The sequence below is a fragment of the Spermophilus citellus genome, assembly GCF_964194105.1.
Source record: "Spermophilus citellus genome assembly, chromosome: 8".
Lineage (NCBI taxonomy): Eukaryota > Metazoa > Chordata > Mammalia > Rodentia > Sciuridae > Spermophilus > Spermophilus citellus.
In genome coordinates this window covers 67,153,288-67,176,078 of record NC_138189.1, presented here as the reverse complement: position 1 = coordinate 67,176,078, position 22,791 = coordinate 67,153,288, and the positions used below count along the sequence as shown (strand labels likewise).

At 36.7% G+C, this 22,791-nt stretch overlaps 1 protein-coding gene and 1 long non-coding RNA gene across 5 annotated transcripts in view; one reads left to right on the top strand and one right to left on the bottom strand.

Moving 5' to 3' along the window:
- The window catches only part of LOC308654063, a 173,278-nt gene that overhangs the window by 92,681 nt on the left and 57,806 nt on the right, over positions 1 to 22,791 (top strand). The window lies entirely within an intron of this gene.
- The window catches only part of GPAT3 (glycerol-3-phosphate acyltransferase 3), a 60,249-nt gene continuing 37,734 nt past the window's right edge, over positions 277 to 22,791 (bottom strand). For 2 of the 4 annotated variants that reach the window (XM_081302973.1, XM_081302972.1), the window contains exons 4-13: positions 20,691 to 20,961; positions 16,103 to 16,177; positions 15,579 to 15,668; positions 14,168 to 14,261; positions 8,286 to 8,401; positions 6,578 to 6,633; positions 5,532 to 5,617; positions 4,648 to 4,776; positions 3,812 to 3,891; positions 277 to 1,358 (exon numbers count right to left, since the gene is read on the bottom strand). In XM_081302973.1, the coding sequence (XP_081159099.1) occupies positions 1,247 to 1,358; positions 3,812 to 3,891; positions 4,648 to 4,776; positions 5,532 to 5,617; positions 6,578 to 6,633; positions 8,286 to 8,401; positions 14,168 to 14,261; positions 15,579 to 15,668; positions 16,103 to 16,177; positions 20,691 to 20,961 (1,109 nt within the window). In that variant the 3' untranslated portion in view covers positions 277 to 1,246. The remainder of the gene's footprint in view (positions 1,359 to 3,811; positions 3,892 to 4,647; positions 4,777 to 5,531; positions 5,618 to 6,577; positions 6,634 to 8,285; positions 8,402 to 14,167; positions 14,262 to 15,578; positions 15,669 to 16,102; positions 16,178 to 20,690; positions 20,962 to 22,791) is intronic. The other 2 variants (XR_014023167.1, XM_081302974.1) reach the window with 2 other exon arrangements.

The following is a 22,791-nucleotide window of genomic DNA, read 5'->3' as shown; positions in this document are numbered from 1 at the left end:
TGATGTTCTAGTTTCCTAAGTGTTCCACTCAGATAAAATCTGAGTATGTCACTGAAATGAAAACAATCCTTGTTTATAATAAGAAGGAATTTAATCCACTCAAAATCAGAAGGTAGAGGGGAGGAAGAAATAATGCAACACATGTTTAAAAATATAAAATTTATTTATGTTCATGGTAAGACAGTTCACATTCTGTACAAGGTTACCAGGAGAGATAATACTCAAGAGTTTACAGTGGTATTATATTGCTATCCAACATTGCTTATGCTATTTGAGTTAGGGAATGCTTATTTCCCCCCTTTAAAAATATTTAAGGCTCAGTTTCCAAAAGGTAATGATACCACTTGTTTTTCTGCTTAAAAGACCAGGAAGATCTGAGAATAAACCACTAAGGGTGGGAGGGTGAGGGGCGGCTTTCACTCATTCATACTGAAGATACCCAATGTGACTTTTTTTTTTAAAGGTTCCTTATATTTGAAAATGTGTTTGGTTACAAAAACAAACAAGTTGGTAGATGGAAGGGAATCTTTAGCATACACACAAGAAAAACTAACTAAGCTATTAATCACCATTGCTGGTTGAAATGTGTTGTGAGTCTCCTATACATAAATACATACACACCTTTACTTCCACTCAATTTTTCTTTGGTGAAGCTTACCAAATAGTATTACTGTCCCAACACACTAGTGAAAAAATAATTTATACTGCCTTTTGGCTTTCTGGTCAGGTCACCACAAAGTTGTCCTTCACCCTAAAATACAAGGTTCCATTTTTCTTTTCAACTTTGCGGTAACACAGAACCCCAATGGTAACCTCACATTGTTGTGTGACCCCCGCATTGTGTAAGTGAGGAAAAGCAAATTGTGGACACAGATAGTTGGGATAGTTTCCAAGAATTTACCCTATGAACGAGGTTCAAATACTCCCTAGAAGCACTTGTTCCTGTAAAAATATTTCATTCAATCACCAATGACACCATCATTTTACAAAAGGCAGAATCTGTTTTGCCTCAGTCAACTACCTTACAATTGATGAGGCTAGTGCTCCAACAGCCTCAGGAAAGCCACAACAGGTCACCTGTAGGTTCTGCCTCTGGCATAAAGAGGTAGAGACAATCATCCTGTAGAAAATATTAACAATAAACAAAATAATAAAATGAAACAAACCCCCCTCCCCAAAAAACACTTCACTTCTAAGGTAGTTCTGGGAAGCCGAGTTTATCTACAGGGTAGCATCAGGGGTGGCCTCAGTCTGATTCCAAGTTGGGAGATCCATTGCCCACAATCATTTTGCTATAATTCTTCTGCTGCTCTTCCTTAAAGGTGTCCTTCACCTTTGCTCTCTTCAGCCCTCCATCCCTGGGAGAAGAAAGGCAAATTATAAAAGATATTCTCTGGTAATGATGTAGAAGGGTCACGTGTTAATATTGTATCATGGCATTTAAGCAACTGGTCAGCAAGGGGGCAAAGATCCCTGGATCTGGAAGCAGGCAGACCACATTTCAGCCTCAATCTACTAATAAACATTATTTTAAGGAAGATCAACCTCCCTAATGTTTGGTTAAAGTAAAGAAAGATACGTCCTCTACTTAGTTTCTTTTTAGAAGTTAGGGCTGCTGCATTCAATATTTGAATTAAAACCTGGATCATGAAAACCAGGATTTATTTCTCTATTTTTTTCCTTAAGGAAAACAAATATTGTTTTTCATCCACCTGTGTCTTACTGGAAAACTATACAAACGTTTTAAAATATACCCACAAGAAATGGTAAGAATGATGTGTATATGTGTGCAGATAAGTTAATCATTATTTAAATCTAATCCCATGTTTATTAAGATTTGTTCCTAGACAAACACTATATTTCTAGTATCTGCAATTTACCATGTTCCAAACAGACTTGGGCTAAAAACAACCAAATCATAAATTGCATCCCACCAGCAGTTAGTCTCTAAGAAAGCATCATCCCCTCATTCAGAGCCTGTGAATCTCCCCAGAGTGGTGAATCGCAGACCTGCCTGGGTTAAGAGGACTCTTCCTGCCTTTCCTTCTCTGGACTACTCAAAGAAACAACAAACTGAAGAGCTGGGAAGAAACAGGGGGCCACCCTCTCCCTACCGTTCTAATTCTTAGATTTTAACTGTTAGGCGCAGTACAGACTGAAAGGCGCTTACTTTATACTGTGAATGTTTAATTTTTCACCCTGTTAGCACCAGTGTTTACCAAGGGCTTTCTGATGGTGATGAGTGATCACAGGTTAGCTAATGAACTCGATGCCATGAGAACGGAACTTGACCTCCATGCAGACGACTGCCTGAGACCAGCACAAAGTTCTGGCTTGTAAAGTCAAACCTAAGGGACAGCCCACTAGCAAGCCTTCAATTTAAATGTAGACCACAGTCCACAAACTACACAGAGGGGTCAGTTGTGGGAATTTTCCATGAAATGAAAAACATCTTTAGGTCCCCAGGATTGTCCATAAAGCCTTTTTTATCCAAATGAATTGCCTCTAGCTAATTCATAGCATTTGCATGAATTCTGAACAGTGTGAGCTAAGGAAGGGAAGGAGAGTCAGAAGGACCTTTCTCCTTCTGTGAGGCCCAGGATAAAAATGAGCAAAAATTTGAAGTTAGATATGTTTATCTATGAGAAGCCTGACATTATTTTTGTATACCTCTCCTTCCAAACACCCAAACACCCAGTAAACCTCACGCTGCTCTAAGTACCCCAACCGTGAGGTATTACCTCTAGAGACTTCAGTCTTCCTCTGTTCCCCTTTAAAATGGCAGTAAATTAGTTCTTAAGAAAAAAAAAGCAATAACTATATGTAAGAACCAGTTTAAGATCACCCAACAGTTTTCATTCAATCTACAAAAAAAATGTCAATTTAGCCAGGCATGATTACATGCACAACTGTAATCCCAACAACTTGGGAGGCTGAGGCAGGAGGATCATAAGTTTGAGGCCAGTCTCAGCAATTTAGCAAGGTCCTAAGCAATATCGTGAGGCCCTGTCTCAAAACAAAAAATAAAAAGGGCTGGGGATATTGCTCAGTTCAATCCCTGCTACCAAAAAAAAACAAAAACAAAAAAACAAAAAAACACTAGACAGAGCTTGTGTGCTCCTTTCATATCTCTCTCTCTCTCTCTCTCTCTCTCTCTCTCTCTCTCTCTGATTGCACAAAGAGGTCATGTCAATGAGGGGAGAAAGCAACCCTTTGCACCTCAAAAGGAGACCCTCACCAGAAATGGCCACATGGCGGCATCTATAAGTGTGAGAAAATAAATCTCTGCTATTTAAGACACTCAGTCTATGTTTTTTTGTTATGGCAGCCCAAGCTAACTAATATACTCAACTGTATTCAGTCATTCTCAAACAAACAAAAAATGAAAGCCATATAGTTACCCTAATTAAAATATCTCACTCATTTCCTTTCTTTCAAGTTTTTAAGGTTTTCTTTAATATAGTTATAAATGGAATTAAATATGAACAAGCTTGTCTGTAGCTCCTTGCCTCACCCTCAAATCCATTCTACATTTCTTCTTCAATAAAAGAACCCTACATTCTAGCTAAGGACATGGCCACCTACAACAAAGACTACATTCCCCAACTTCCTTTGCAGCATATATCAGCATATAACTTGAGATAAACTTCTATCTTAGTTAAGCCATTGTTATTTTGTATAAACCACACTCACTTTTGGCTTAGCCTGTAGCTAACTAGCATAAATAAGTAACATTAACAGTGATTTTTTAATTAATAATAATAACAATAATAATAATAATAATAATAAAAACTCTTGAAAAATTTCTTACCAGGGAAGTTCAGTCAATCCTCCTTGTACTGCAATAGCAGACTTAACCCTGTTAGCAAACTGGACTGCATCTTCTCCTTCCTGGTTGGAAAAAAAATCGTTTTTAAGTACACATTTAGGGTATAGAATTTTTAAATAACACCTTAAAATGTCTCGTAATCATTTATATTTGCTTTAAAATATAAGATTCATATTTCAGCTCAAATACTTTCTATTCTGAGTCAAGCATAACAAGTATCATTTATTCTATCAAGAAAATACAGTGTTTTATTAATTTTTGAATCATGAGTATATCTTTAATATTTTTTTTATTACTTGTACCCAAAATATAACATTCCATATTACCTGTAGGCTCAATAAACCAAAAACAATTGTAAAGCTTTTATGGAAAAGAGTCTCTCAATATAAACTGGCTTGAATTAAAGAGCACTAAACACGGTATTTTAAAAAACACCTAGGTGCATTGGTGCACACCTATGGTCCCAGCAACTGTGGTGGGAGGATTGCAAGTTGGAGGCCAGCCTCAGCAACTTTGCTAGGCCCTAAGCAACTTAGTGAAACACTGTCTCAAAATAAAACACAAAAAGGGCTAGGGATGTGGCTCAGGGTACAGCACCCCTAGGTTCAGTCCCCATTACTCCCCTGAAGGAAGGAAGGAAGGAAAGAAGGAAGGAAAGAGGGAGGGAGGGAGGGAGGGAGGGGAAAGAAAGAAAAACTAATTGCTGAGAAAGCAGAAAGGCATGATGAGAACGATGAAGACACCTGGGTTTTTTTTTTTTTTTTTTGCCTTTATCTGATTAGACAAAGCACCAAGACCAAGTGTTATCTAAGAAATACCTCTTTAGTCATGGGGGGCATGTACCACACATCACAGACGATGGCCCAACTGGTCATCATGCGAAGTAAGTAGCTCACCATGTTGTACTTACTGCTGTTCCAAAATGCATCCCCAAATTGAGGGTTATACTGAGAAAAAAAGAAAAGAAAACATATCCCAATTACAAACCAAGCAGTGGCTTCTCTTATTCAACTCAACGTTTTTAAGGGCAGGCCAAACAACTCTATCAGAACCCCACTTTCCTTCAATTCTTTTTGATAGAACTGACCACAAAAACTTTACCAGGCCATCTAACACCGACTAGAGCAGACTAATTTTCTAAATAGAGTACCAGAACATGGCAAAAAGAGGGTTATTTATGTGCCTATTAAATATCTGTCTCCATATGTAACTGGAAGGTCATTGAAAGCAGAGGCAGTGTCTGTTCTGATTAGCACTAAATCCTTAGCACTTAACATAGCTACACACACACACACACACACACACACACACACACACACATACATATAGGAACACAGAGACAGAGCACTTGACAGTAAATGGGGCAGAGCGTAAAGAACTGATGAATCTGAGTAGAGTATGCCAGTTTCCTCATTCTTGAAAATTTTAAATTTGTAATTATATCAATAAAGTCATCCATCTAAGGCTTTTTTATGAAATCTCTTTTAGCCAGGCACAGTGGTGCACACCTATAATCCCAGTGGCTCGGGAGGCTGAGGCAGGAAGATCACAAGTTCAAAGCCAGCCTCAGCAACTTAGTAAGGCCCTAAGCAATTTTGCAAGAATCTGTCCCTAAATAAAATATAAAAAGGGTTGGAGATGTGGCTCAGTGGTTAAGCACCCCTGGATTTAATCCCTGGTACTAAAAAAAAAATATGTTTACCTTAATTGCAACTGGATGTATGGTTCCTCCAATTTCAAAACTTCCCTTTTTAAACATCATGACTGAAGTATTATTGATGCAGGTTCCTTCAAGGGTGGATAGGAATGGGGAGGTTAGTCATCTTTTTAAATAAATTTTAAAATGAATTACTTTAAAATATTTTTTTTTTAAGCTGGGTGCTGTGGTGCACACCTGTAATCACAGCTGCTTGGAAGGGTGAAGCAGGAGGGCAGTGAGTTCAAAGCCAGTCTCAGCAAAAGTGAGATGCTAAGCAACTTAGTGAGACTCTGTCTCTAAATAAAATACAAATTAGGCCTGGGGATACGGCTCAGTGGTCGAGTGCCCCTGCCCCCTGAGTTCGATCCCTGGTATCCACCCCCACAAAATATTAAATATTAAATATATATATGTGTGTGTGTGTGTGTTGTAGATGGACACATGGACACAATACCTTTATTTTATTCATTTATTTGTTTTTTATGTGGAGCTGAGGATCAAACCCAGTGTCTCACATGTGCTGGGCAAACACTCTACCACTGAGCCACAACCCCAGCGCCAAGGAATTACTTTTATATAAAATAAAATGGCAAATGACAGGCATTCTAATACCATTTCACAAATCCATCCCTGCTTAAAGGAGTAAATAAACGCTAATAGTTCTAAGCAGATTCATAATAACAAACTTTTACTTTACTATTAAATATTTATAAGTACAACTTCTCTGCAACAGGTGACAACTTTGATACTTTTAAAATACTACCCTTAAAATGACAGATAATACCTTTCTAAGTTTATGACCCAGAAATATTTTTAAAATAAAAAAGGGATCCCTAGCAGCACAAAAAATAAATACAATAAAGTAAAAAAAAAAAAAAAAGAAAAAAAAGTAGCATGACTCCTATCATCTCAAAAGAAAGCAGAAAATGAATAGCTCCAAAGGTCATCCCATCCTGGATTGAGAATGCCAGTCCCAGAGTAACTATTCCTCACACTCCTGATCACTTGTTGTTATCAATGATAGTTTGGCAGGCAGTCTCTGCTCTTACCTTCAGGAAAGATTAATATGGGTAGTTTTTTCTTATCAGCAATGTGTTCTTTTAGTCTGCAGAGAAAAACAAGGAATCAAAATTCTATCTTTAAAAACAGAGAAAACAGAGTCCTTTTTGGTATTCTTCACACTCTACTAGTGTGAATAAAATTGTAAAGCAAAGAGGAGAAAGGAAATAAGAAATTTGGAAAGGAAACAAACTCAAGTTGTTCTCTTTCTTTAAAAGTGTAAGAAGATCTGCACTATTTCAATTTGTCTAATTTCAAAGTGAATGACTTTCAATGCCTTTTGCCTACTATTAAAAAGCAACTCTAGGGGCTGGGGAGGTAGCTTAATAGTAGAGCGCTTGCCTAGCATGTGTGAGGTCCTGGGTTCTATCCCCATTGTGGCAGCGGGTGGGAAGGTAGTGAACTTTAGACAGTCATGTGACAGGGGGTCACCATGTCATAGCTTTCTGTTGTTCTCCATGTACTTCCATTTCTTCATCTGAAAATGGAAATATTGATTGCTGGAACTATCTACATTACGGCTCTTAGGCAAGAGACTCCTTAAATGAGTCAGGCTGAACTTTTCTATGAAATTCATACCATAAAGCTGAGAGAGACTGACATCCTTCCAGGCTTAAAGCCTGTCCTCCTTGCAGTTGGCCCTGTATTCCCAACTCTGCTCATCAGAAGCTGGGAAAGGCTGAGGTACAGAGATCCAGCTGCCAGAGAGTCCCATTGCTAAATAATCTCAAGATAGGGAACACTTTCCAACCTGAAGCAGATTTCAACAAGTACTTTTCATTTAAGAGCATGGGCCACCTTTGTGTTTATGGGAGCAATGACCAGAAAGTCTTCAGTTTAAAACCCTTGGGCAAAAAGCTGTTTCCCAGCCAAAGTTTCTGGTAGCTCCTTTCCAGCTCTAACTCCAGAGGTTCTTTCTTCTGCCTTTCCATAACGATCTTCTATATAGTTTGGATAAGTGCCCCCAAAGGCCCACATATGAAAGTTGGTTGCCAGTTTGCGGCACTATTGGGTAGAGGAACTTTTAGGAGGTAGGACTTAGCAGGAGGAAGTTAGGTCATTGGGGTCCCACTCTTGAAAGAGATACTGAGACCCTGGCCTCTCCACTCCCTTTTGATTCCCAGCTGCCACGAAGTGAACAGGTTTCTTCCGTCATGTGCTTCTGCCATGATGTACTGTGCTACCACAGACCCAAAGCAACAAGGCCAGAAACCTCCGAAACCATGAACCAAAATAAAACTTTTCTTTATTAAGTTGATTATCTCAGGGGTTTTGCCATGGTGAATTAACAAAAGATCATTAGCTCCTTCTATAGCTGGATTTAAGTCCTAGCAGTCATTCAGCTAACAATCAATTATCTATTTATTCAGGAAATAGGGATAAATTATTTTAACTTCAAGAAAGTAATTTTAAATTTTCAAAATTTAATGACTGGATTGTTGTCAACATCAGTATAGTGACTATACCTAAGTCATGGCAAAATAAACAAGAGCTTTCTAATACTATCCTATATCTCACTGTCTACAGAATTTTTTTTTAAATCATGGTAAGTAAAAGTAAAAAAAAAAAAAAAAACTACAAATAGGCTCTATATGTTTTAGTTTTGACCCATAGTGAGCTCTGTCTTCTTTGGCCAAAAGACCCAAATTCATCTGTTTTATGCTACCCAAATGAATACAGAGTCATCTCACTGCTTACCTCTTAGTAACCAGGTGTCGATCCTTCATTTCTGAGCGTTCAAACCAGACATGTGGACAAGCCTTTACCATAGCTCTCTGAATAATTCCCATCAGTCCACCATGAACCTGGCCAACCTAGAAGTGCCATGAGAAAAAAATAATAATAATAAAGTCAAAGCTATCCAAAGAAAGCTTTATTTACTTATTTATTTAGTTAACTACCAATACATTTCTATTTCCTGCTCAGAGGCAAGATTAGTTGCCTTCTACTGACTGAAATTTTTAGTGTGATCAAAGCATTTGTAAGGCCATATGTAAGCAAAAATATTCTTTATTAGCAGTTTTTAATTATAAGTCATGTTGCTACACCCTAGATATTCTCTAAGTTTCAAAAATAGAGGTGCTTCAACTTAGTCAAGATTAGAGAAACAAATTAAAACTTTTCTGAAATACCATTTTAAGCCCCTCAAACTGACAAAGATTTAACAGCTTAACAGTTCCCTCTGATGCAAGGCTATGGGAAACAGGCACTCACACTGCCCAGGAAAGGAGAGAGGATTATAGCACCAATGGAAGAAATGTGGCAACATCTACTGAGATCACATATTCATTTATCCTTCACGTTAATAATTCCTCTTCTAGGAATTCAACCTGAAGATACACATTCAACTAAATGAAAACACATATGCACTACCCATGTTGACAGCAGCATAGTTCACAATTACCAAACTATGGAACCAGCCTATGTTTATCAATAGAGGAATGGATAAAGAATATGCGGCACATATATACAATTAGGTTTTATTCTGTCAAAAAGAATGAAATTATGCCAGGCGTGATGGTGCGCACCTGTAATCCCAGCGACTCAGGAGGCTGAGGCAGAAGGATTGCAAGTTCAAAGCCAGGCTCAGCAATTGAGCCAGGCTCTAAGTAACTCAGTGAGACCCTGTCTCTAAATTAAATATGAAAAAGGCTTGGGATGTGGCTCAGTGGTTCAATCCCCAGTACCAAAAAAGAAAAAAAAAGAAATTAGGTCATTTGTAGGAAAATGGATGGAACTTGAGAACATTACATTAAGCAAAATAAGCCAAACTTAGAAGGTTAAGTGTTGTATATTTTCTCTCATATGTGGAGATTAAAGAGGAAAAGGGTAAGAAAAGTTTGTGGCATGGGAAATCTCATGAAAAATAAAGGGAAATCAGTTAGAAGAAAAGGACTGGGGCAGGAAAGAGGGAATACTGGGGAATGATACTGACCAAATTATTTTATTATTTTATGTGCATGTACAAGTATGTAACAATAAATCCCACCATTATGTACAACTGTAATGCACTAATAAAAATATGGAAAAAGGACCGGGGATATAGCTCAGTTGGTAGAGTGTTTGTCTTACATGCACAAGGCCGTGGCTGTAATCCCCAGCACCATCAAAAAAAGAAAAAGAAAATACATATGCAATTAATCACAGTATTACTTATTATTTTAAAACATTGGAAACTATCTAAATATAGGAAATTGATGAATAAACAATGGTCTATACATACAGTAGGAAAACAGCAAAGTTGATCTCTATGACTGACAAAAAGTGATTTCCAAGAGATAAGTGAAAAAGCAAAAGAACAAGTAATAAACTTTGGACTAAGACCAAAGAGGAAATGATACATATGCTTTTACTTATCTTGACAAAAAGAAATACAGAAAGGATAACCAAGACCAATGAAATTGGGAACTTAAAAGGAAGAAAGGAGTCCAGGGATTTAAATTAATGAAAGAAAAGCAATGTGAAATAACAGAATTTAAAATGGAATATAATAATATAAGTAGTATGATGAATCATCATCATTATTCTGTAAGAATAAGAAGAAACTGGAAGAGTTGTTACTGGTTTGACATAGTATATATAAGTTAATAAAATATTTCTACATTTTCTGACTTTCCAAATATGTGAATGCATCATTTTCAAACTATACAAATAAATTAAGTTGGGGCGGGGCAGGGAGGAAGGAAGGAATGGGAGAGATGGGCATGGAGGGGGTGACATGTCTCAATTATACCTTTTTATATGGAGGCATGTTAATAGCCTACATGTTCAAAAAAATAAAAAATAAACGAATAAGGATTGGGATAACAAACTGAAAGCAAGCTGAAGGAAATGAACTCAATAATGTATCAAATGAATGAAAGAACAGCACTGAAGGAAGAGGAACAATCCAAGACACTTGCAAAGATTGTATCTGGTAACCTACCCTCCATCTTGGAAGGCATAGAAAGAATTGTAAAACATCCTAAACTCTTCTTCTTCTTCTTTTTTATTTTATTTATTTATTTTTTGGTTTATTGTAGTAAAACAGATAAAGTAATTCTGAAACTATTTTAAATGGATTACAGGATTATGAAAATGATTAAATATGTTGATATTGTAAGGAATTAGAGTTTTCACTCTAAAAAAGGGAAAGTAAGATAGAACTTTATAAACTAAATATATTGGTATAGATTCAGATTTCCAATTTAAGTTTAGAAACAAATATTAAATATAAATATATTTGTGCAAGGCACAGGAGCACATACTTGTCACTCCAACTCTTTGGGAAGCTGAGGCAAGAAGATGGAAAGGCCAGCCTGGGCAACTTAGTAAGACCCTGTCTCAAAAATTTTAAAAAATAAATTAATAAAAAGTAGGACTTGGGGCCAGGGTTGTGGCTCAGTGGTAGAGCACTTGCCTAGAATGCATGAGGCACTGGGTCCGATCCCCGGCATTACATAAAAAATAAATAAATAAACAAATAAAATAAAGATATTGTGTCCATCTATAACTAAAAATCAAATCAAAAGTAGGACTTGGGGGAGCTGTGGCTCAGTGGTAGGCCCTTGTGTAGCACACAGGAGGCCCTGGGTTCAAACCCTAGCACTGAAAACAAATAAAAAAACAAACAAACTGTCTTCTATTTTAAAAAGTGAAAATTTAAAAAAAAAATGTTAGTTGTTCTTTTTGTTATACATGACAGTAGAATGTATTTTGACATATTGTACATGCATGGAGTATAACTTCCCATTCTTGTGGTTGTACATGATGTACAGTTACACTGGTCATATACTCTATATGAACAAAGGAGAGTTATGTCCGATTCATTCTATTGTCTTTCCTATTGTCATCCCCTCTCCCATCCTTTCATTCTCCTTAATCCAAAGTACTTCTATTCTTCCCCATCCCCTCTTATTGTGTGTTAGCATCCGAATATCAAACAGAATATTCAGCCTTTGGTTTTGGGGGATTGGCTTATTTTACTTAGCATGATACTCTTCAGTCCCATCCATTTACCAGCAAGTGCCATTAAAAAATGAAAAAAAAAATTCTATGATATTAAATCAAGACAAGGGGCTAGGGCTGGGGCTCAGTGGTAGCTCACTTGCCTGGTATGTGTGAGGCACTGGGTTCAATTCTCAGCACCACATATAAATAAATAAATAAATATCTATCAACAACTAAAAATCAATTAGAAAAAAAGACAAATATTTTTTCACCTTACAATGAGAGGGGTAGAACACAAGAACTCAAGTGATAAAGTAAATGAGGCATTACAAATATGAATATGTAAATTATATAAAAGGTATATGTAATATCCTTTATTATAACAACTTTTCTGTATGCTTAAAAATATTTATAATTTTTTTAGAAGGGAAAAAATAGTTTAGAAAAGTCATTGAGTGAAATAATGGATATGTTAATTAGCTTGATTTAAAGATTCCAAAGTATACGCGTACCAAACATCATTCTGTATACAATAAACTTATATAGTTTTTGTCAATTAAAATAAGTTAATTTAGTCCAGACTCAGTGGCACATGCCTGTAATCCCAGCGACTCAGGAGGCTAAGGCAGGAAGATTGCAAGTTCAAAACCAGCCTCAGCAAAAAGCAAGGCCCTAAGCAACTCGGCAAGACCCTGTCTCTAAATAAAATACAAAATAAGTCTGGGGATGTGGCTCAGTGGTCGAGTGTCCCAGAGTTCAATCCCTGGTACCAAAAAAGTAAATAAATAAATAAATAAATAAATAAATAAATAAATAAGTTAATTTAAAAAACAATAAATCATTGAGAGAAAAATCTTTAATGTTGCTCTGATAAGTAGTTTATTTAGCCAGTTATGACTTCCTCAGGTCAGCAATACAATTTCCTTCAACTTCTGCCTTGTACTACCTCCAATTAAGTACCATTGGTCTTATATTTCTATCACTTGACCCCCTAGACAATTTGCAGTAGCAAATCTTTGCTTTCCTTAAACCTCACCCCCAACCCCAGTACTGAGGATTAAACCCAGGGGATGCTCTACCACTGAGTTATATATATCCCCAGCCCTTTTGTTTTTTTTATTTTGAGACAGCATTTCACTAAATTGCTGAGGTTTGCCTCAAATTTTCAATCCTCCTGCCTTAGCCTCCCAAGATGCTGAGATCACAGGTGTGCACCCTGTAGTTACAAGGTGTTTTTAAACCTTGGCTATTAATGGAATTACAGTTATTTATGATTAAAAAGTATGGATGGTACCAACAAAATTCTGAGGCCCTGAGTCACGAATGCATTATTCTCAACTTTGTTGATCAGGAATTAGAAGAAATATAGTCTTAGAAACACAAAATCATGATTAAGCAGTGCTAGTGTGATATGTCTCCCAGAAATCAATATTGGAAATTTAATTGCCAATGTGACTGTATTAAGAGATGGGGCTTAAATGGGAGTGTCTAGATAAAATAAATAATAAAATAAATTAATGCCATTATAAAAAGGGCTCTCAAGAGCAGTCTGTTACATCTTGGCCGTTCCACTTCTACCATGTGATAACACTGGTGAAAAATAACCCATCTGCTCTCTCTGAAGTCCAACCCACCAGCAAGAGAATATGAACAGATCCGCCAGGACCTTTGTGCAAGCATTCTGTTCCACACTCCACCTCAGGTCATGGTTAACTACCATGAAGAAAAGCACATCTTCCATTATTGTCTAGAATTCATCTGACACGTAAAAGAGATGCAGGAACTCTCGACAAATGTTTCATGGCAATAGAAAACAAATATTTGAAAAAAATGCCAGAATGTGGTTTTGTGCATCCCCATGAAAGGGTATTTTAAAGCCTGGTTTTACTATGTGCTTTGTGGTTTGTAGTAGGGTTGTTCTGTTTTCTTTTCCTTTTTTTTCTTTTGAGTCTGTGGATAAGATCTGAGAAAGATAGTATAGTATAAATATTTGCCTTTCTTGCTAGAGCCTCATTAAAGAGTCAGATTTTTTTTAATTGCATATACATCCCTGAAGGAAGAAAGAACTAATTGACAGTCTAGGGGATTTGTACAACTCAAAGAAGGAAGACTCTAATGTTGCAAAGTGTTATTAAATATTGGCAGGGATTTTAGAAGCAAAATGGAATCAACTTTACCAAGTCCTACCAAGTTGAAGTATGTCTACATTTCAGTAAGTTAATTATTCACTACTTTAAATATTAATGGCTATTTTCCTTCTTTCCTTCCTTCCTTCCTCCTTCCCTCCCTTTCTTTCATTTCTTTCTTCAGGGGATTGAACCCTGGGTTGCTTTACCACTGAGCTACATCCCCAGCTCCTTTTATTGTTTGACACAGGGTCTCATTGAGTTGCTGAGGCTGGCCTCAACCTTGTGATCCTCCTCAACCTCCCCAAATCACTGGGATTACAAGTGGACACCACCATGTCCAGTCTATTTTCTTTTTCTTGCACCATCTCTTCCTCATGTAAATCTAGAATGCTTTATTCAACTGCAATAATATAACCCAAATTTCTAATAAGAGACTAACTTTCAAATTTATCAAAAAGGATAACAAATTTGAGCAAATCATAAAAGACACAACCACCAGAATTACCAATGGACTGCTCTTACCATAGCATAACATCCATCTGTGGTCAAGATCAAAACGTCTATTGGAGAGGTGTGGTTGGCAACGCAAATGCCTCCCTTCTGGGGTCTGTACTGCCTGCAATTACAAACAATGGTAAGTACTAACCCTCAGAAAACAGCCATTGTTTTGCAGAAAAGCATGGAAAGGCTCATTTTTTAAAGTGTACTTGGAGGTACAGGAAAGACTATCTTAAAAGGTTATTTATAGGAAATAGGGTAAGGAGGCCTATGACTTTCCCTTTATAATTCCTAAATTTTTGCTTACTTAATTGAAAGTATTTTCATATGATTTTGATCTTCATAAATACCACTTTTACTGGCTTCATGGTGATTCAGAGAGTAAATCTTTACCATGGCTTCCTCCCTCTTCTCCCACTACAGCAGAGGTCAGCAAACTTTTTTGATAAGAGACAAAGAGTAAATACTTCAGATTGTACAGGCCAAACAATCCCTGCCACAATTACTCAGCTCTAACTGTTGTGGCACAAAGGCCACATCAGATAATATGCAAATAAATGAGCATGTCTGGGTTCCAATAAAGCTTTATTTACAAAAGACAGAAAGAGTGTCAGATATGGCCTGTAGGCCCATAGTTTTGTTTGCCTGTCTCTGCCCTAGAGTTAAATGAGAGTTGACACCAATAAAGTAAAGTATTTTTGTGAGGCTTATTCATAGAAGAGGGAAACAAACACATAATGACTTTAGTATATTTTCCTTAAAATTAGGAGCACTTCTATAATAAGTTAGGATCACCTATCTATGTCATTAAAGCACCTTTTCTGTAGAAGATGTATCCTCTGATCACACTTCTGTCAGAGATTTTCTTCTATTTCTTATCTTAAAACTCATAGCCCAATAGATAAATCACATAATTTAAAATTTTTAAGGGGCCTTTATGTTGGTAACACATGGTAAAATCAATTGGTTTTCTGAATGTTTCCCTTCTACAAATGAGTCAGAAAGACACCGTCAGCAATGATTTTTTAATTAACTAAAATTGAATTCACAGAAATATAGTTTAAAAGCAATTAGAATAATTATCATTTAGCTAATAGCCTTCCTTAGCTACCTTTATACTCTTTGTTTGGGGGTGAGGGAAGGAGAATATAATATTTTCTTTTAAGGATCAGTTATGGAATTTTAGAAGTGGCAAAAAGGGACCCCCTGTATTCCAACAACATCATAAGCCTGTGAATTTCATTTTCTAAATCAGACAGAACCGTCTCAAAACTGGAAACTTATTATATAATAAACTTATTATATATACACAACCAGTCTCAGAGCTCCCATTTCTTCAATGTAAAATGGGGTAACATGCTCATCCCATAGCGTTGACCTGTGAGAAGTACAGGGCCTGGCCTGAACTTCCTAACTGCACAGTTAGGACACTCACTTGTTATGATAATGGATGGTGCCAGAGAGAGATCTCACGCAGATCCGACAGCAAGTCAGATGTACCATTTCACTCAGCCAGTTTTTGAGTCTGAAAGAATAAGAAGTCATTTTATTGTGCAGTAATGGGCTCTCCTAAGAAACAATACAAGAAAATTTTTAATGTGCTCATTCGCAACAGCATCCTGTGTTCTATTCCATTGAAAAAGCACAGTAGGATTCTTACAATCTCATTGATACATCTGGTATTAGATGGCAAAAGTTTACCAAGAAAATAGACAGAAACTCCAATGGAAAATAGCTCCCTCTCTCCTTTGAAAAAATTTCTTTTGATTTATATGGAAGCACGATGGAAAAAAAAAATCAAAGAATGAGTATGAAGATGAAGTGAGCAGAATTCTAATAAGTGGGTAGATATGATGAGTTCAATGCAATATGTAGGCACTAAGCAAATACTGTCTTTGCGGACACAGCTAGGAAAAAGGAGAGTTTTATTTTATGACTGGATGGAAGGAAACATTTCACCTGCCGTCTGGCAACTGCCCAACCAGTGTAGTTCCTATAACCAGCAAACTGATCCCAATAAAAGCCAGAGTAACCCTGAAAAAGAAAAGAAAAGAAAAATTAATGCAAAATTTGTCAAATAGTAGGTAAATAACCTAAGGGGAAATAATCTAAAGATTCACAAATAAAGTATAAATGAACTGTACAGCATCCTCATTATGGAATATAATACATCAGGCCAGGCATGGTGTTGCACACCAGTAATCCCAGTCACTTGGGAGGCTGAGGTGGAAGGGTTGCAAGTTTGAGGCAAAACTCAGCAATTTACTGAGGTCTTGTCTCAAAATAAAAAATAAAAAAATAAAAAGGAATGGGGATACAGTTCAGTGGTGACGTGCCCCTGGGCTCAATCCCCAGTACCAAAAAAAAGTTGATAAAGCTAAAGATTATGACATGTTTCTATTGAGTGTTGTGTGATACATTTTGAATGGAAAAAAGCAAAGTTTTGAAATAATTGTGTGGCATATGATACCACTTTCAAAGTAATAAGCATATATGTGTAACTAGTCTTTCTCTTTCTCTCTCTCTCTCGGGAGAGAGAGAGAGAGAGAGAGAGAGAGAGAGAGGGCCTGAAAATTTCTTAACAAAACTAAAGTTCAATCTATATAATCATTAAAGGGCTAAGATAGTTATGAAGCCTTTCTCATACTAACACCAAAACATGCCACTAGGTAGGAATCTTTTAATGCAAAGCTAACTATTGTCCCTTTGCATGGCTCAAGATGACTTAGAATTAGAAAACAAGGTGACTGATAATACCTCTAATCTCCATGTAGACATTTTCTCATTTTTGAAAAGTGCTTGTTATGTACATTCTGATCACTTTAACAAAGGAAATAGTTATTTCTAGAAATGCAAATAGAATTACTCAAAAAGATGAGGTTGAGATTTAAAATCCTTCTAAAGCAAATAGGATTTAGATTAAAAGTAAGAATCAATAGCTTAATGGCATTTTATTAATAAGATTCCTTAAACCATTTTACTTTGTCAGATGAGAAAACAGGAACTTTAGATTATCTCACTGGCCTCTCAAATCGAACCAGAGGTCTGTTTGTATCTTCTAGTTCTCAAGAGAGCCTTCCCATGTTTTGCTGAATATATAAGGTATCAATAACCTGATGAAAGGAAATGCCATTGCAGTCAGAAGGACCCTGTGGGTCTGGGAGCTACCTGAGGTCCAGGGTCAGCAATAGCAAATCTCTCCAGGGTCAAAGTGGTTTGCTCCTTATTTGTATATATCTATACCTCCTGACCAGATGTTGAGAGCACAAAATAGTTTATCTTAACCCATCTCAGATCTTACATTAGATGATGATAAAATAACAGCTAACACTATGTGCCAGGCAATATTCTAAGTACTTAACACATTTATCCATCCCAAAAACTCCATGAGGCAATAACATTATCAACATCTCTATTCAACAGATGAAGAAACTGAGACAAAGAAAGGTTAAATAACTTACCTAAGGTTATAGAGCCAATGGACAGCAAAGCCAGAATTTCAACACCAGCAGTTTGGCTCCATAATTCATGCTTCTAACAATTATGTTACTGTCTCTCACTAGCTTATCATTTTTATTATTTAACAAATCAGTTTAGGATTATTTAATAGAGAAAATTAGCTTAAGGCAGTAATATCAACCTGGTTGGGGAAACACCCTATCAACACATCTGAGCATGTACCCCTAGTATATTTAAGAATGACAATATATTCCACTGTACTGACATCATGCACATTATAAAATACCTGCAAATATGAAGAATGTAAAAAATATATAAATTTTTTAAAATTTTATTTTCAGTCAGTGTCTCAACAAGTTGCCTTAGCTAGCTTTGAACATGAGATCCTCCTACCTCAGCCCATCTGGTCACTGATGCTACAGGTGTATGCCACCAAGCCCAGTTTAGAGATATTTTTTATTTTTTTAAAGATAGTATTTAAAAATTATATATAAATATTAATGTAGAAAATGTTTTTCTCTCACTCAAAATATTAATTATAAATAATAAATGTTATCAATTATATTTTGAGTGTTAACCTATAACCTTTTTGAATGTTAAGCCATAACTACTTTGTTAAGGTGTTAAATCTTCTGAAGTCATGGTTTAACATCTTTTGACATAATAGTTTGAAAGTCATAACCAGATGCCATATTTTCATGTTAGTCACTAACACAGTAATGAAACCATTGTTTAATTAGCAAAACTTTTCAAATAATGTTTTTCATCTTTCCCTAATAAGAATCACTCCTTTTTACATATTAAATCAGAAAGGGTTGCATTATAATGTTGTCTAGCAATTGAGTTCAAAATAATTGTAATTGAATTATTTTTTCCTAGATTAATAAGCCAGAAAATTCTTAATGTAAGCCAACATGAGCATTCTCCTGGATAAATTCAGATAAGTTATCTTCCAGTGAGACCAGACACAAATTTTCAGTTACAATCTGTTTAAGAGCTTTATTGAGATACAGATCACATACATATGATTCACACTTTTAAGTATCCAATTCAACAATTTGGGGCATAGTCACAGAGTTGTGCAACCGTCACAATTAATTTTAGTATAATCTGTTTTTTAAATGCTCAATTTGTCACATTTGCTTCTTCTACAAATCACTTACAATGATTTGTACTCAGAGTAGGTACCAATTCTGCCATTTTCCTTTTGTTCCTGTATATTTACATTATATGACTATCTAAAATCTGTGGTTTATTTACAAAAGTTTTCATGTCAATCATCTCTTTTGTGAGCACTAGTTTAGTCTAAACTAGATAACAGAATCATAACCACATTTGCTGGGCCTTCACAGCATAGTGAAGTCTAACCAACAACAAATGAGGCATCTTAAGCACTCCATGTTATAGAATTTCTCACCCTTTCCCGAGGTTACCTTGGATACACTGCCTGATCTATGAACCAGAATATGCAAGAACTAATTCGTATATTAAACTTAACTGAACTTTCACTTCTTTAAGAATAAAATGGTAGTTCTAATTATAAAAAGAATAGAAGCTTCTAACAAAAATTCTAGTGTTTCCTTCCTGTGTGACAATGAATTGTCATGTGCATTCTCAGAGCACATGAACCCCTCACAGGAAGCACTAGCTTAAGTTTTAAGCAAAATTGGCTGGGCACGGTGGCACACACCTGTAATCCTGGCAGCTTGGGAGGCTGAGGCAAGAGGATCACAAATTCAAATACAGCCTCAGCAAAAGCGAGGTCCTAAGCAACTCAGTGAGACCCTGTCTCTAAATAAATACAAAATAGGGCTGGGGATGTGATTGAATGGTTGAGTGCCCCTAGTTCAATCCCTGGTACCCCCTGCAAAAAAAAAATTTTTTTTTTAAAGGTTTAAGTATACTTGTATGTGACAAGTCAAGCATTATGGTGCACACTTGTAATACCAGTGACTAGGGAGGTTGAGGCAGGAGGATTGCAAGTTCCAGCAATTTAGTGAGGACCTAAGCAACTTAGGTACTCTGTCTCAAAAAATTAAAAAGGCCAAGGATGTGACATTGGTTCAGTGTAGCACTCCTGTGTTCAATCCCTAGTACCACCAAAATGAAAAGTGTCTGCAAATCCCTGAAGTTCACTTTGTTATTACAGCTGAAGTGGTTCCCAAAAGACTACTCTGCTCCAGTGTTGAGACACTGAGAATATGAAAAAAAGAAAACAGAAAGAACTTCTTGGAGATCAGCACTTGTCTATACTTAAGCAAGCCTTCCGCTGTAAGAAATCTGAATGAGGCAAGTATAAGCCACCCTAGGGATGGTAAAGAGGTTTCAACTCTTGTGCCAGTGTTAGTTGGCTGGCAGCAACTGCCTGGAAAGCTCTGTTGAGAGGATGCCAAGGCCATGGCCCAGAAAATGAAGCAAGACCATCAGCTGCAGGCTGTGGCTGGTAGGCATGCCTACTCTTGCCATCACCATACTAAACAGATTCTTGACCACTGCTGCTTCACCCCACTGCCCAGGGTCTTCTACTCTTTTGTTCCACATTGTGAATCCAGTAAGCAGGCTTGAGGTTACCTCCTCATCAGGAAGAACTCAAGCCTAGAAGCAGAAGGGTATCCAGGTAGGGAAATTGCCAATAAGGAAAATGAATGATCATAATGGAATTGGATGGATGGACTCACTCTTCCCAATGGCTCTGTGATAACCACTCTAGACGTTTTTCTTTCCTAGGTAGCTTTGAAGTACTACAGACTAGCAAAGAAAGGCAGTGGCTGTGGGTAGATGTTATATTTTGGTTGACACTCTGGTAAATATTGAACTATAAATCATCTCTCTTCATTCTAACTTTCCACCTTCCCTTTTCTAGCCATCCTCAAATTACCTATGACTGCAAAAACAAAGTGGATCCAGATTGTAAGCTAGATATTGAATTCTGAACACACACATTCATCTAGAGAAAAAAATGTGCGGAGGCCACATTTTGTGGCGTTTTTAAGTGGGAAGAGGTGGAATTAGTACCACAATATTCATAAGTGATGAAAAGAGAAAGGTGAACTGATTATACCAATAAATTATCAGGCAGGTGACTTACCTCAGAGGTAGTAGGACACAATAGCGTACTATGACACCCAACACCCACACCATAGTGAGCCGAGGACTGATGTACTGGAAATTTATATTGGTTCTTGTGAGGAGATTCCATGACACTAGCTCCTCTGAGGAGAACCTCTGGGTCACTTCATCTTCTACAATGGCTTCCAATCCCTTCTTGGAGAAATAAAACACATCAGACAGCTCAAAGTCCCTTCCTCGCAGACCAGAGAGCCCTTTTTCCATGGGTGACTCATCTCTTTGGATAATACCTTAAAAGAAAGCATCAGGATATGAGAAAATGCCGTAGGACAAAAGAACAACCAACCAAAGAGGCAATGTTAACTGTATAGAATAAGGAAAACAAGTTTAATGGGTGACATGAAGATTGCAAAAATGAGACCAGCGATTGCAGTGGAAAGAGAGGTGAAATCAGTATCTGCATGAAATGGTCCTTACCCAATGATTTCAATTAACTATGGAGGAATTTTTGTTCTCCATAACCCTCTCCTCTTGATCTTCCTCTCTACACAATTGGCAAAAGAACTTCACAGAAATAGTCTGCTCAGATAAAGATCTGAACAGTGTAAAAATAAAGACTTATGTCTCCCCAATAAAAGCCATAAAGTCAAAAACCAAGTAAAATGGCAAAAGGTGTTTACCACAAATGGCAAAGATAGATGTTTTTAATATACAAAAAGTATTTAATAAGAAAATCCCAGGATCCTGCAGAAAAGTAAGTAAAGTTCATGAACTGATTTAATAGAAGCAACATAAATCACGAATAAATAAATCAAAACTCTTTGAAAGACATTTGAATTAGACAGCAACTGACTGATTTACATTTTACCAAATCAGCAATATGTTTTGTTTCATAATGAAGTTCAATGTCAAATGATACAGGTACACATATATTCCACATGAGTATAAAACTATTAGCAACTAGTTTCAAAGTTGGTTTGTCGTGAAAAACTAAAAATAGTTTTGCTGATGATCAGTAATTCTAATTCTAATTATTAATCATAAGAAATGTAGGAAAGGGTGGTACTCTTCATTATAATCAATCCAGGCAATGATATCTAATGCAGTTATTAATAAATCTTCTTATGCTAAGTGAAAAGAAGTGGAATCTTAAACTAAAGTTTAACTCCATGAAACATATAAACGTAGGAAAAGCACCAAGAAAAAAAAAAAAATCATTAAGTGGCTACCTTTGGGCAATGGGATTAGATTTTCTTCTCCACAGTGATATTGTATTTTCCATAAAGAACACAATTCAGCTGGGTGCAGTGGCGCACACCTGTAGTTCCAGTGGCTCCAGAGGCTGAGACAGAGGATCCTGAGTTCAAAGCCAGCCTCAGCAAAAATGAGGCCCTAAGCAACTCAGTGAGACCAGGTCTCTAAATAAAATACAAAATAGGGCTGGGCGGTGGCTCAGTGGCCGACTGCCCCCTCCCCTGAGTTCAATCGCTGGTCATTACCCTCCCCCCCAAAAAAAGAACACAATTCAAAGATTTTTAAAGCAGCATTAGTTTTTTTGTAAATTAAAAAATGACTACTGCCATCCAGTTCTAAGGACTCAATATGAATATAAGTGAGAAGACCTTCAAAGAAGAAAGAGTCACTATGTACACAGTACCTAACATGACTACCCATTTGTTCCTCTGGGGTGTGTCACAGAGGAATTTACTCCCTACATTATGCTACAAAGAAAAATCTTTTCTTTTGAAGTGGAGATGAAGATATTAAATCCCTGAAAGGAGATCCCCTTTGATTTTCTCATTTTCCAGTTTACCAGGAAATCAATGAGCAGAACTGAGAGCCCTGTATTATCAAGCCCCTGGAGACTGATCTGATATATGCATCAATAGAAAGAATTGGAAAATTTCTTTCTTTTTTTCCTATGAAATGGCAGCATGATGCACTGGAGGAAAAAGGACGGAGGACTTAGGCCAGCTCCATCATGGGTGTCTTTTTTTAAAATAAAGGAGTGGGAAATTTTTTAAGTTTCCTAATAGGGTTGACATTTTGTGATTTTTGGTTTGGGGTTTTCTTGGAGGGAGAGGGGTTGTTGCCCCACATGCAAAGCTAACATCTAATCA